The sequence below is a fragment of the Hydra vulgaris genome, chromosome 07, assembly GCF_038396675.1.
Source record: "Hydra vulgaris chromosome 07, alternate assembly HydraT2T_AEP".
NCBI lineage: Eukaryota > Metazoa > Cnidaria > Hydrozoa > Anthoathecata > Hydridae > Hydra > Hydra vulgaris.
Window position 1 is genome coordinate 24,975,301 of NC_088926.1, and position 16,128 is coordinate 24,991,428.

Sequence of the window (16,128 nt, forward strand, 5' to 3'; positions counted from 1 at the left end):
GAAAGCTATGTATACAAAGATATATATATATATATGTATATATATATATATATATATATATATATATATATATATATATATATATATATATATATATATATATATATATATATATATGTATATTTAAAAATACTTATGCATACATAAATTCAGAATTCTTTAGTCGAGTAACTCTAAAATTGGTCCAAATTTAATTATATTATTGATAAATGAATATAATAATACTTAAGCTGTTTTCTTGAAGGATTCAAGAAAGATATGATAATGTTTATGATACCACCCACAAAAAAATGGTTTTATGAAAACAAATAGTTATAAATTTATAGTCATTTAGTAAAAATGAGTTTATTTTGGTTTTAATTTAAGTGCAATAAAAATGATGGTCAAAAGTGGAATATAAAGTCAATGTATAAAGAGGGTGATTTGATGAAGAGTGCTTACAAAAGATTTTTAGTTTTTTTATTCTTTGTGGTCATCTGGTAACTGAAATATTTGTAAAATATGGTAAATTTTTAAGTATTGCAACTTTTTACATAAGTTTTAATTTTTTTTGTAATTGGTAAAGTTTTTTAATTTTGTAAATTTGATTGAAAAATTTTACTATATTTTGGAATTTTTTTAGAATTGTAATTGTAAATGGAATTGTAATTTTAATTTTTTAACCTTTGAGGTTATTTTTTTATTTTTTAGGATGAAGCTAACACGAGCCAATCCATCTCTTCTGGTATTTTTTCTAATTTTGAACAACATATAATAAATTTTTTTTGAAGCCTTTATAATACTTAAGTCATTTGAAAATAGCAATAAGACAAAATATTTATATATCACCTTAAGATGTATTTAATTATGAGCATTTTAAGTATTGGTTGAAATATTTTGATTGTGTATTTGAAAATTTGTTTAATATATATTAAACACAATTAAAAGTAAAGTTTAAAATTGAAAAAATTGAATATACTGGGAGTTTCAATACAAGCCATAACCGATGAATTGATATTTGTTCATGGTGACAAAGCACCAAAATAAAGTACAGTTGCCAGTTGGGTTGCTTTATTTCAAGATGTTAGAGAGTCTCAATGATAATCCTGGTCAGAGCACCCTAAAACCACGTATAAAAGTGAAAAAGCCAAATGTGTGCATGCCGTTATTGAAGAAAAACTTTATGCAACTCAAAATATAATCGAAGCCCTGACATCAATAAGCTGTTTTACTATCAATTAAATTATTCACAATACTCTTACAAAAACCCCACAACTTAACCAATTAAAGTTGCAAATTTAGGAAAATTTAGCCTTATTCAGAAGCAGCTCATGGAGACTATTTGATGTTATTACAGAGGAGACAAGACGAGTCATGGTTTTATTTAAGACAAGTTGAACACAAGTTGGCTAACGCTAGTTGGGTCAGTGAAAATGGAAGTCCAAAAGCTATAATAAGGTGCGACAATTTTGATTCAAAAAATATGTTTTACATCTTCAAAACATCAGATGTTGTTTATTTGGGTTATGCTGAAAAAAAAGACACCATTACTAGTCAATATTAAGTAAGAAATTGTATGAAACCTGTTATATGTGGTAAATGTCTTAATTGCAGTAGTGGTGTAGTAGTAGAGTAATTGCTTCAAAAGCGAGAGGTTCTGAGTTTGATTCCCACCATGTCCCTGGAAGTACTGCGCTCAATTTGTTTCTCCGTCCTGCAATCTAGTTTTTCAAGGTTTTTCTTAGTTATATAGTTAAGAGTGGATTATAGCCACAATTAAGTAGCCTCGTTGTTTGTAGTGGCCTTCTCGGCCTTGGGGAGGTTAATTAACATTTAAAAAAATTTTGTGAAATAAATAAACAAAGATCTGTATCAGGCACTCAAAATTTTAAATTCCTGAATGATAATGGTTACCTCATGTTACTTAAACCGTCACAAGTTATCTTAACCAAGCTGGAATCACAATAATTCAACACCTGCTGTACACATCAGACTAAGCCCCATCCGATTATCTGCATCCAATTATGCGACTTTTTTGATCAAATAAATTTTGATGACTACTGAGATTGAAAGTCAAAAAAACTAAGTAACCAAACTACTTAAAAGTATACCCAAACAAGGTATAAAAAAACGTATAAGATATGTGTGTGTGTGTGTGTGTGTGTATATATATATCAGGCCTTTTATGAGATTTCGCTACATAACGAAAACGTGTAACGTATTTCAAAGTAACTCAACTCAGCAAATATATTTTGTATTGTTAGAAGTTATATTGCATCACTAGCGTCTTTTCAAGTACGCATTGTAATTAAAGTTATTTTATTAACGTGTTAAAAATCATACAGACAGTTTTTTTTCTCTCACTATAACAGAAGTTACAAATAAAATTTTTACTTAAAATTATAGCTATAAATAAAAGTTCCTATTTGAAAAGTCATTTTTATTATTTTTTTCAAATATGAACTAAATTTTATTTTGAAAAAAATATTTTTTTCATAAAACGTAACATAATATTTGTTTATTTTCTTATAATTTTACAGTTGGTTTTTGGTTGTTTTGTTATCTGTTAATAAATTTTTTCTTATTTATTTTGTGAACTCTTTTTAATGTTTTTAAACAATAAAGAGTTTTATCAGTTACTGATAACATATTCGTGATCATAATTTATTTTTATAAATTAAATGAACGTCATTAAAATGTTACTTTATTAAATTGACAATAAACAAAATATCTTAATAGTAAAATATTCACATTTTTAAACTATGACAAAAAATAATTTATATATTTTTAAGGAATTTATATATTTATTTATTTAAAAAAAAACTTAAAACACATTTTTTTTAACTAATTTTTAACAACAACAAAAAATTGATTAAACAAAATGTTTCTTTAACAAAAAATCTAGTTAACAATTGCGGTTAAATGCTTTTACTTACAACTTTATTTCTTCTGAATAAACGTCACATAAACGATATCAAAGATACTTTAAATATTCTAAAAGATAAAAGTTTTTGCGTAACACAAAACTGCTGAATGCGTAGGCAAATCGCCTTTTCGCAGGTAAAATCCAAGCTGCGTAACGCTTCTTAATAAGGCCTGATATATATATATATATATATATATATATATATATATATTCACATATATATATATTCACATATATATATATATATTCGCATATATATATATTCACATATATATATATATATATATATTATATATGTTTATATGATATAATATATATGTAATATGTAATATATATATAAAGAAGTGTCATTTTGTAATATGTATTTAATTTTTGTGTTTATGTATATATATTTTAATTGTTCTTCCATAAATATTATAAAAATTATTAATATAGAACAATGTAATAATGTATTATTAATTAGATGATCAAGAGTTTGAAGTTACCGCTGAAATGATGATAGATGAGGATGACTATGAGGATACAATCGATGAAGAAGAAGAGTTAGATGAAGGTGATGAGGATGAATTAGCGGATCTTCAGAAAGTTAGAAATTATTTTAACTTAAACATGTATATTTAGTATTTTGTTAAAAAGGTTCCATCAGATTAAGGACTTATAAGTTTTCTTCTGGCTTGTTTTAAAATTTAGTATACTATATGTAATTTTAACTAATGAAAAAGTTTATTCATTTAAAAAAATAAAGTTTTTTATGTTATTTTTTAAACCTTACAATTTAGATTTTATATAATCAAAATTTAACAAATTTAAAAATAATATTTTTTTGCTTGCCCTGTTACTATTTATTACTAAAAGTCTTACAATTATCTATTACAGTTTATACTTTCTTGGTACTGCAGCTTATTGCTTATTTAATGTGTGTAACATCTCACTATTTGACTTTTTGAAATATAAACTAATTTAAAATTATTTTTTTGCTTAATTCTTGATGGAATCTTAAAATAAAAAAATATAATAAAATTTTGGAGCTAAGACAAACAAATATTTTGGTCATTTTTATAATTAATGTTTGATTTTTTTTTTCTTTATTTATGGTTTTTTTGTAATAATAGTTAAAGTTGAGTTTGCCAGCTATGTCTAATTTATATTTTTGTTGTTTAATGCAAAGTTATGTTCAATCTATTTTTATTTTGGGATTCATTTAATAATTTTTTAATCCTATAATATATAAATGAAGTTGTATATTTATATTTGATTGAATTTATCTTTTTGAAAATACTCCTATTTTTTTGTTTTTGCATTTAGGAAGGTGAAATGCCAATTGAAGACCTCATAAGAATATATTACAAAACAGATAATCCACAGGCTGGCGTTGTTCCTGAAAATGAAACAAATTATATTAAAGATTGTGAAACAAGTGACATTTCTCAAATAAATGATGATTTTGATCCATTTGGTAACCAAAGAATAACAAGAGGATGTAATAAAAGATTTAAAATTAATAACATAAATCTTATAAAGAAAAATTAAATATTAGGATCATCATTATGATCTTATGATTATCTTTGACTGTATAAGTGTTTAGATAAGCTGATCCTACTTTGGTTATTTTAAACTTATCTGTTTCGTTATTTTTATTATTTCAAGTAATTTCTTTGCCACTCTTTTGATGATTTCTTTGCCGCTCCTTTGATGATTTCTTTCCCACTCCTTTGATGATTTCTTTGCCACTCCTTTGATGATTTCTTTGTTACTCCTTTGATGACTTTGATTGATTCTTTAAGGCTCATTATTACTATGCATTCAAATTATTTTGTTTAATTTTTTTCTTCTTTTGCAGTAGCTGCTGTGAACTCACAATATATTGATGAGGAGTTTTCTTCAGACGAAGAGTATCAACCTACAGCAGAAGACTGGAAGAAGGTTTAGTTTAAATAAAATCATTATTTTGGATTATAACTCATTAAGATATAAAGTAATTATATTTTAATAAAATTAATTTAATTAGCTATATATATATATATATATATATATATATATATATATATATATATATATATATATATATATATATATATATATATATATATATATATATATATATATTAGTGATGTACCAATTAATCAGCATCAGCTTAATTGGCCACTTTTTGCACAATGGATGTCGGCATCGGCTTCATTTTCTGATTTTCCAACCGATGGCATTTTAATATTTTTATCCTACATTATGATAATAATTAAATTATAAATTAACTAAACTTTATGCATTAATTAGAATTTGTTTTGATAAATTTTTATTTTGACTCTGTTTATAGGCAATATTATTTATTCTTAAGATAATGTTTATAAGCTTTAATTTAACAGCTGAATATACTTATACTTTTACTACCATTGTGTTGTTTTTAGAATAATTTTATTTTGTGTTGTTCTATTGTTATACTTAAAAGTAACCTATTTAAGCATTGTTATTTATATGTGTTCAATTATATATTTCTATATTTTTATTTGTTATTTTTGTATTATTTTAATTCACCTCCCAAAAGCCACTGCAATCGAGGAGGCTTCTTTAGATATGGTTACAACCCTCTCTCAACTTTATAACTCCGAAACACAAACCTTGACAAACAAGGCTGCTGTGCCGAGAAACAAGTTTAGCGCGGTACTACCAGGGACATGGTGGGGATAGAACATCACAAAATAAAATAATTATAAAAACAACTTAATTATCTAAAGATAGTTTAGATATCTAAACAACAAATGATTGTTGTTTAGATATCTAAATTACTATTAAATTAATAAAAAATTCGAAGTAAACTGCTTATGATAGTACCATTTTCTTTTTAAAATTGAAATAAAAAGCATTCCTCAAAAACTGTATATATTTTTTGAAAGTTTTCTTTTTATATTGAAAAAAAACTAAAAAATGTATATTTTTTTAACCGAGTTTTTCTAATATCTTTTAAAATAATGGTTTGACTCTAATTTGAGTCTAAGTATTTATTTACCAGTACTGATTCCATGAAAAAGATTACATGATTTAAAGTTTTTTTTTTATATTTTCAAAATTTTAATAATTAGTTAATTCATCGGTATTGGCCTTTTCCCACCCATCGGCATCAATCAAAAAGTGCTATCGGTACATCACTAATATATATACATACATATATATATATATATATATATATGTATATATATATATATATATATATATATATATATATATATATATATATATATATATATATATATATATATATATATATATGGGGAATTCCGCAAGAAAGAGGGAAAAAAAATTATTAAAACACATACTAAACTTCATAACTCTTTTTTTTAACTATTTAAAATACTTTTAGGCAAAAAAGTTATTTAAAAAAATTATTTCATCATACCATAGCATGTTTGTAATGTTGTAAGAGTTGTATAAATGTGGTTTGACGCTTATTTACAGTCCTGTTGTGTAGAATTAAAAATCATATCATATATCCATAATTAAGAACTTTGATAATGTTATAGTGCATTTTTTTATATTAATTCATGGTTGCTAATAATCATTTATACTTTTTTTCTTACATAGTTGATTGCGTTGTTTTATTGTTTTTAAGCATTGGATTTTTTGTTACGACTGTCAGGACAGAAAAATACATAAAAATGATTGTAAAACTTCAAGTAAAAACTATGAAACTCAGCATATAATAACATCAATATGTGCTAAATACACACACCAAATGATTTTTTTTTTACTGTGCTGTTTGCTGCATTAAGTCTAAGTTGTTTTGCTCAGAAGTGGTAAAAAGTAGGCATTACGACCATCACGCTGCATAGAGTTAATTTTTGAAAAAAGTTGAAAACTTTAATGCTGTAACTTATAAATACTAAACTATATGATAGTATTTCTCATTTCTGGAAAGTTTGAAATCATTTCCATTTTTGGTTCACTTTTAATAGCTTAAAGAGTGTCAAATGTTACAACCACCACTCTCGCAGAATTGCCCACATATATATATATATATATATATATATATATATATATATATATATATATATATATATATATATATATATATATTAATATATATTAATATATATGCATATATATATATATATATATTAATATATATGTATATATATATGCACATATATATATATATATATATATATATATATATATATATATATATATATATATATATATATATTAATATATATGTGTATATATATGCATATATATATATATATATATAATAAATATAGTTATATTGTTTAATAAATCTATACATATATATTTTATATAATGTAATAAATACAATTAAATTATTTAATAAAAGAGTTATTTTTTATGTTTGTTGAATTTACCTTAATTTTGAATTTTTCAATATTGCTTGAGCAATATTGAAATTTTAATCTCAAAGAATAAGAATATTTTCGAATTTTTTCTTCCTTCATGCTGCAATGCAAAGGAAGAAAAAATGTAAAAATATCTTTAAAAAAATTTAAAAATATTGTGACAGAAATTTTTTTTTTTAAATAATCAATGTTGATTCAGTTGTTGCTGTCATTGTATTATTTTTGCTTTGTTGCTGCTGCTCTAATTATTGTATTGTTGTGTTAGCTCATTATTTATTGTTTTTAATTTTTGTTTTAAGGAAATACAAATTGGACCAGATCATCAAGCTGTAGTTAAACCTTTTTTATGTCCTTATAAAGAAGAAGAGGATAGTAAGTATATATATATATGTTTGTGTACATATATATATATATATATATATATATATATATATATATATATATATAAATTAATATGTAAAAATATCCATTTTTAATGATTTTAGTATATAAAAAATTTAAAAATTTTTTAACAAAATGTTCTTTATTTTAGCAGCAGAAAAAGATGATAAGTTGCTTTGGAAACCTGATATAATTAGTCCACAAAAGCGTATGTTTTTATTATATAAATACATTTTTTATTATCTCTTTTATTTGTCTTGTTTGAGGTCTTTATACAGGAATTTTTAACAAATGTAAATAAAAATAATATTACATATAATATTATTTACTTTAAACAATTATTCAGCAGCAGCTAATGCAATTTGTAAATAAACAACAAAAGAAGAACTAAATTTGTATTACAATACTAACATGAACTACTAACATTCTAACTGCAAAATTTAAGTTTATTATAATACAAATTTTTTTAAGTTTAAGATTTGTAGCGACAATTTATTTGAAATCCTGTTCTACAATAACATATATATCTTTTTCTACTATACCATATCAGGCCTCGGCAGGAAGCTAGAGATCTTTAGGTCTCGCTCTCGCCCACTCTCCCCTAATGGTTTACGGGAGCAATTTAAGGTTCTCACACAAATATAGTTTTTTCGCTCAAAACTATAATTATTATTGTAACTAAAATATAAAATACAAAGTTATTTTTATAAAATTTAATTGCATAATAAACTGCAATCCTTTTTAAAAGGCACAGTTGTTGCAAAAAAAAAATTGAAAAAAGCGCTGATTTAAATGCAAATGTTTTTGATTAGGTTAGACTAACTGATAAATATAAGATTATTACACTCTAAATTCTATTCATAAAATATAAAATTATTTAAAGGGATCCCAAAGTGCCGAGACAAGTTGTGTTCGTATTAAAGAGAATGATTTAAAAAAATGTTTGGGCAGAATTTTTTTAAGTAAAACAAAATAATAAAGAGGGATACCAAGAAAAACAAACTTTGTTGTTTTACTTGAAGCTCGCCGTCTCCATGATAGCAAATTCCTCAATGTCTTTAAAATATATGTTGCAATTTACAGACTTTATAATTGATTCAAGTGCGTTTAATTCTAAAGAGTATTCATAAATGAGGTCATAGTAGAATTTTTTTTTTTTTGAATAAATATTATTTGTTTTTGTTTTATTTGTTGTTTTAAAATAACCGTGTATTATCAATCGTATGACTTTTCTATAAATTTTATAGGAAGCTAAACAAAAGAATGTTTTTTTTTATAAAGCGCGAGAACCAAATAAAATTGAGATTTTTATGTTAAAATGTAATAAATATAATGAATTTTCTCTTAAATATAATAAATATTCAAAAAATCCCTTTAACTGATAAAAATAAAATCATTACTCTCTTAATTATTGCATAATAATTTTTATTTATTACAATTATATAGTTTATTTATTATAATTATATATTTTATATATTAATTACTTTAATATATTATTCACTTGTATTGTGGATTTTTTAATTGTTGTAATAGTTTATAAAATGCCTGCGTTCTATTATAATAAGAAAATAAAAAACATTTTTCATAAGGAGTAAAAGCTTTTATAGCTCTTTGTCAAATTTTTTATCAAATAAGTAATGTTGTTAATAAATAAATGGATAGCTAATGTGAAAACCCAAAGACAATTCTCGTCTAAAGACTTTTTTCATGGCACAATAAATGATATTTGTTATGTATATAATCTTGTAACATTAATGTTACAAGCATATGCTTGTAACAAGTTTAAAACCAAATTTCTTATTTAATATGCAATTAATGAATAAACAGATAGCTTGTGTCAAAACCAAAATCTCTTGTAAAAAGCTGTTAGGAGGAGTAGCTCACATGGCTCACCTTGTTTGTTTTAGGAGAGCATTTCTCTGCTCTCGCACTTGTTTACTCCCGCCAATGCCTGCCGTATATAGATAATATTTTTGTAACAATTTTTTAAATTCAATAAAATATAAATATTCAATAAAATAACAATAGAATGACTTTTTTAGATTTTCTTAATATATTTTTTTAGTTCAAAATTATTTGACTGTGGTTTACAAGTTGATGGAGCATGGTTACCAAGCCCCAGATCATGATGATGAACAGGTACTCAATAATAATCTTAGTTATTTAGTTATGCAGTTAATCCTAGCAGTCTTTGATTTTTTCTTATGCTTTTATAAATTAATATTTATTTTAACTCATAACCTAATTCCAAAAAGTAGATTGTTTATTTATATTAGGTTATTGTATCTTTTTTTTTTTAATTTAATACTTTTTTTTTTTTTACTATAATTATATAATTCATTATTCATTATATTCAGAATTGCCTTATTTAATGCATCAAATGACTTGATTTTAAAGGTTTGTTAAAAAAACTTAACGTGATTTAAACTAAACTGTAATTATTCATATCTAGTAAAAGTTATTTCAGGTCAGATTTGTCAAAATCCATGAGCTTTATAACAGCATTTTATAATCCCTGCTCATAGAATGAAGCTGTTTCATTGTTTAACAAGAAAGTTTGAATAATAATAATAAAAAAAAACTAATCAAAAATCTCCTTAAAAACTATATCTTACCTACAAGCTTGTAATCATAATATATTATCCAAAAAAAATTTTTTGGATAATATATTATGTAATTAGTGAAGCCCACCAAGATCACTTCATGTCTTGGTGGGCTTCACTAATTACCTAAAATCTATAAAATTGCTTTGAATCAAGGTCTGTTTTTTAATATTAAGGGTTGCAAACAAGTTTCAAAGCAGCTTTTAAACAAAAAATTAAAATTTGAATCTATTTTATATGCTAATCAGAATTTGTTCTAATAAACTTGTTTATATCAATCAATCAAAAAATTTGATTCATGAGAGTTTATCAGAACAAATAATAAATGTGCTAAATAACATGCAGGCCCAAAAATACATATAAAATATTGACATCATGCCCTAAAATTATATAATAAATTGTAAAACTATAATTACAAAACAAATATACCATAAGTAACAAAACAAAATTTAGCATATAAAATGCGGTTAGTGACAACAGTATTTTTTAAACATTACTGAGTTAATTTTATTTTTAAAGCTGATCATATTTTTGGCATCAACTATATGTTATTATTACAATTATTACAATATTTAGTAACTGCAAGAGAAACAATATTTGCAAACATTTAGTCGACATCTTAGTTAGCATAGCGTAATTTATGACCAACGATTGAATTTCCATAGGAACAAACCTAGAAAAAGCACAATAGAATGAACAAAAGATTTTTCAAACAAACTCTAGATAGTATTTTCCAAAATTTAATTTTTCTAAAACCTACATCTGAATTTTTTAATTAATTTTTAAATTTGCTTAATTTTTGCACGCAAAATCATTATTATGCACTTTTTTATTACATTTTGGTTGAAATATTATGCTTTCAAATAAAGTTTATAATACTTAAAATTAGGTCTTTTTTAAATTTTGTATAAAATATTTTTTTATCTGCCAAACTGTTACATTAAAAAGTAAATAATCCATTTTTACCAAAGTATTTCAAAATTTTAATCACAAAGTAAATTCTTGTTAGGCACTTCTAATAAATTCTAGTAAATTCTTGTTAGGCACTTCTAATAAGTTCTAGTAAATTCTTGTTAGGCACTTTTTACACTGCTTCAAACAGGAGATGTAACTCTTGCAATAAACAAACGACAAGAACAAGAAAGTCACCCTACAGATATTGCTTTATGGTCAGAAGAAGAATGTCAAAACTTTGAACAAGGTTTTTATTTAGTTCCTTTTTTTTTTTGTTTAATTTTACTTATCTACAAATTTAGTGAAACAGCTGGCTGCCAATGTTGAAACTTTTTTGGTTTGACAATTTTAAAAATAATTATAGGGAGAATAAATATTGCTAATAAATTTATTTTATTGTTATTTTTTAAATATTAGTTTTGACCATATTTTATGAATTTTTTCTTTAATTATTCTTAAGAGAATATGTATGTGGGAGCATATGCATTCATTTGAAATCAAATATTACATCACTCACATAACTAAAAAATTATACAAAAATTAAAAGATCAAATGAATGTGTATGATTTATATAAATTTGTTATTAAAGATATTTCTGTTAACATGGATTTTTTTTATTTGGTTATTAAGGTGCTTCAAGAAATCCTTTTTTGTCTTGACACAGGAAGTTCAGCAATGTTTTTTTTGCAAAACACAACTATGTGTATGCATTTCACAAAATTTCATTGAATAGTAATAATTGGTATTCAATTAAGTAAAAATTTAGACCAAAGACAAATATTTGTTAGACATCAGTCATGAAGTTACTATAGGCTATTTGGTTTTTAAAATTATTATTTGCTGGTGCTTAATGTATATTTATGAAATTAATATTTATGTAAGGTTGTTTTTTTTTTTAAATTATTAAATTGTCCTGTGAAAATCTTATGTTATATTAAATTATATAATTGCAAAAAATGAATTAATTACAATTAATTACAAAAAATGCCCAAGAATCAACTAAATTCTTAAGATTCTTAAGATTAAATTTAATCTTTAAAATTTAGAAAATACGTTCACTTAGCCAAGCATAAGCTATAAGCATAAAATAGTAAAGTAGTTTATTCATCATTACAAAAAAGCTTTGTAAAACAAGTTATATTTTCACAAGGGTTTAGTGTAGACTTATCATAGAAGCCATGGTATTGATAAAAGATTTAAGTGATGTGAGCACAGAATAATAGGTATACTAACTGATTAGGGTAAATGTGATTAAGATCAAAAATAGTAAAGTTAAATAAACAGAAAATTTTATGATGTTTTTTATTTAAATGGAAATTTATTAGAGACTGTTTCGGAAGTTAAGGATCTACGAAAATTTAAAGCAATAAGTTCCTGAATAAATTTTATCTTAAGTAATCTTGGTATCTTATCTTATTTTTTTCTAGATAAAATATTGTTTGTTTGGCATTTAATAGTTCATATGCATAATGGCCTCCCTCCCTCTCTATTTCGTGACATAGTTTTGATAGTACTATGATAGAGTTTTGATTGTACTAGTAATGAATAGCTTAATTTTTCTGATGATTTTGTATTTCTTACAGGATTGCGTGTTTTTGGGAAAGATTTTCGTCTAATCCAGCAAAATAAAGTGCAGTCTAGAACAGTTGGTGAAATTGTACAGTTTTATTATCTTTGGAAAAAAACAGAACGCCATGATGCTTTTGTCACTCAGACCAAACTTGGACGTAAAAAATATGCTATACCAGGCATTGCGTGAGTCTTATGAGTTTTAAACTTTTTATAAAGTTTTAAAATATCTATCAACTTATAATAATATATTACTTAAAATATCTTAAATTTAAAATATCTATCAACTTATATTAATATATTACATTATATTAACTTAAACAAAAGTATTTATCAACTTTTTAATTTTCAATTATCTATTAACAAAAGACATATTTACAAATAATTTTATTTAATTCAACTGTACTAGGCGCAATGTTAGCATTTCCTGCTTTAATTAAAATATATATATATATTAAAACAAAGAAATATAATTTAAAAATTTTTTACTACTATTAAGTGTCAAAAAAGATGTTATAAAAGGAAATTTTAGTTGTTGTAGACATATTAATATGGAAATATGAAGCAAAAACTTGTTTTTCTCATTCTTTATTTAAAAAAAGAAACTTTTAGTTTTTAGGTTTTAGTTTTTTTTAATATATAGATCATTTTTCAGACGTTATGTAATAAAAATTTTATTTAAAAATGATTTAATTTATTAAAAAAAAAAATGAAATTAAAATAAAAAAAATTTTCATTGTAGAATGTTTTTTTTGTGTGTTTTTAACTAATATACTGCCAACAAGGCTGGAAACAACCACTTTATAAGTTGGGAGTTACTAGAAAACAAAGAAGATTGCTAAAAAGCGAAAAAATGACAGAAGACTTTAAAAACTGTAACTAGTATTATTCAAAACATGTTGATTGAAAATTGAAACTAGATGAATAAAAGTTTTTAGGATCAGATATAGGTAATAGGAGCAACTTAAAAAAAAGCACAACAAAATAAAAAAAGGCAACCCATAGCAGACGCTAACTTTGCAATGAATTGTATTTATGGTTTTGATGAGAGGTCAGTTATGAAAAATAATCTAAGAAAAAGAAAAGGAGATGACTAAGAAAAAGTAATACCCCTCATTAACATAGGAATGTTAAGAAAACTATGATAATTATTATCAATAAACAACTGGATTTTGTTTAGATTGAAATTCACCAATAAAAGAGAGTTTAAAATAAAAAAGAATTAATTAAAAAAAGAGACAACTTTAACATGCTAACTGTGCGATGGGTCATGTATAAGAAGGAACGGAGTAGAAAATTTAGTAACCATTTATCAATATAGGAATATCAACATCATTACAATAATTATTAACAGTAAACAACTGAGTTTTATTTGGATTAAAATTTTCTAGCCACTTCAAGCCCCAAACTGATACCAAAGTGAGTTGACACTTGTGATCAGCCATCTGTTCTAAGCGATCAAAAAGTGATGACTTTTTGTCATGGCTGAAGTATATAATTCTGTTGTCAAACAGGGTCATTTAAATGTAAGATTGTCAGGAAGAGCAATAATATAGGTGCAAAACAATACACAACCAAGAAAAAACTTTTTGTTGTATAATTTTGAAGTGTTGAAATTCTCATAAAATTTTGGGCCTATTGAACTTAGTTAGGATTTATAGTTATAAAGGTAAGATTGTTGATGGGGTTATATTTTACTGTAGGAACTATTAGTGCTTGATAAATCTTGTTGCTGACTTTGTTGGATGGAGGTTCTTTTATTTACTCAGTAATTCTGAATAAGTACATTCTTTATCATAAGTGTCTTAAAAATTTTAAAGATGATAGTATAGAATGATAGTATAGAATCTTTAAAAATTTTAAAGATGATAGTATAGAATAATAGTATAGAATCTATTTGTTATGTTAGGTACTTGTAATTTTTATCTTTTTTTAAAGATTTTTGTTTGTATTTGGCACTAAGTGTATTTTTGTTGCAATTTTTTTTGCAGTGCATTGATTTTGTTTTTTTGTGCATTCAGATTTTGTTCATTACTGTTAAATTACCTTTTATATTTGAAGATCTGCAATATGCATTGGATTCATAAATACTCTGGAATGATTTTGAGTTTTTAATGACATTTAGCATTCCCTTTTTAAATAAACTCTGGAACAGTTTTTTTTGTATATTTATTTAGCACTGTGATTGTATTGATTTTGTCTGTATCTGAATTTATCTACTAAGAATTTATGTGCTATATTAGTTTTAATAAGTAAAGTATATTAAAATCAAATAAACTGTTTTATTTTTAATAAGTAACATATTAAATTCATTTTAACGTACTTTAAATGTATTTTAGTTAAAATATTATTAAATGCTATTGTAACATAATAAAACATTATTTGCAAAAAAAAATTATCCAAAAAAAATCATGGTGTTTTTTTGACCATTAACAACATTTAGACTAAACTTTTAGTCAAGTTAATAAATTACATTCTTACTAAATATATTATAATCAAGGCTGCATCCAATGCCAGCTTAACCCGGGTGCATGCGCACAATGGGGTCCCAGTAGGGGCACCCTAGCACTATATATATATAAATTTATGATAAATTTTTTTTTTTTTGTAGAGATATGATGGGTCGGTTTATTGAAGAAAATGAAAGTTTATACTCAAGTCGATCTGGCAGTCCAGTCTCATCAAGTGATATAATTACTAATAATCCGCTAATTAAAGAAGATATCGAACAAGAAGTATTTAGATTCAAAGACTATACAAACAAAGGAACTTTAAATAGTACATGTAGTGCTCAATATGGTGAAAGAATAGAGCATGAACCACAAACACATATAAACAGTAATACTGAAATCTGGAGAGTATCCTCACATGCACAACCTCTTTCTTCTGCAAACTGATAGACATATTTTGTTCGATTTTTTAATTTTTTACTTGACAAAATTTTTAAAGATTCTCTAAAAATATTAATAAATTATTCATTAAGAATTTTTAATTTTTTGTTTTCCTAAAAGTAGTTGCATAATATGCAATTTTTTTTTTTTTACATTTTTTTTTTGTTATATATATATATATACATATTATTTGTATCAGCATTATTTATATGGTATATCATTATGAAATGTGTGTATGTATATATGTATACATATATATATATATATATATATATATATATATATATATATATATATATATATATATATATATATATATATATATATATATATATATATATATATATATAATGAATATTATATTTTATTTGATTTAGACATAGTGTGCTATTTTAAAAATCATTATTATTGCAACTAAAATATAAATGAAATTTATGACTAATAATTTCAAAGAGTATTTTTCAACTTTTGTTGTTTT

The 16,128-nt window shown here is 23.7% G+C and overlaps 1 protein-coding gene across 1 annotated transcript; it reads left to right on the top strand.

The window, feature by feature from the left end:
• Positions 1-332: 332 nt before the first annotated feature.
• Positions 333-15,751, top strand: LOC101238957 (mesoderm induction early response protein 1). Its single transcript, XM_065801452.1, has 11 exons — positions 333-504; positions 691-724; positions 3,369-3,490; positions 4,211-4,385; positions 4,746-4,828; positions 7,552-7,624; positions 7,785-7,841; positions 9,699-9,772; positions 11,314-11,437; positions 12,774-12,945; positions 15,371-15,751. Exons 1-11 carry the CDS (start codon positions 502-504, stop codon positions 15,654-15,656), a joined length of 1,203 nt encoding a protein of 400 aa, XP_065657524.1. The 5' UTR covers positions 333-501; the 3' UTR covers positions 15,657-15,751.
• The last annotated feature ends 377 nt before the right edge of the window (positions 15,752-16,128 follow it).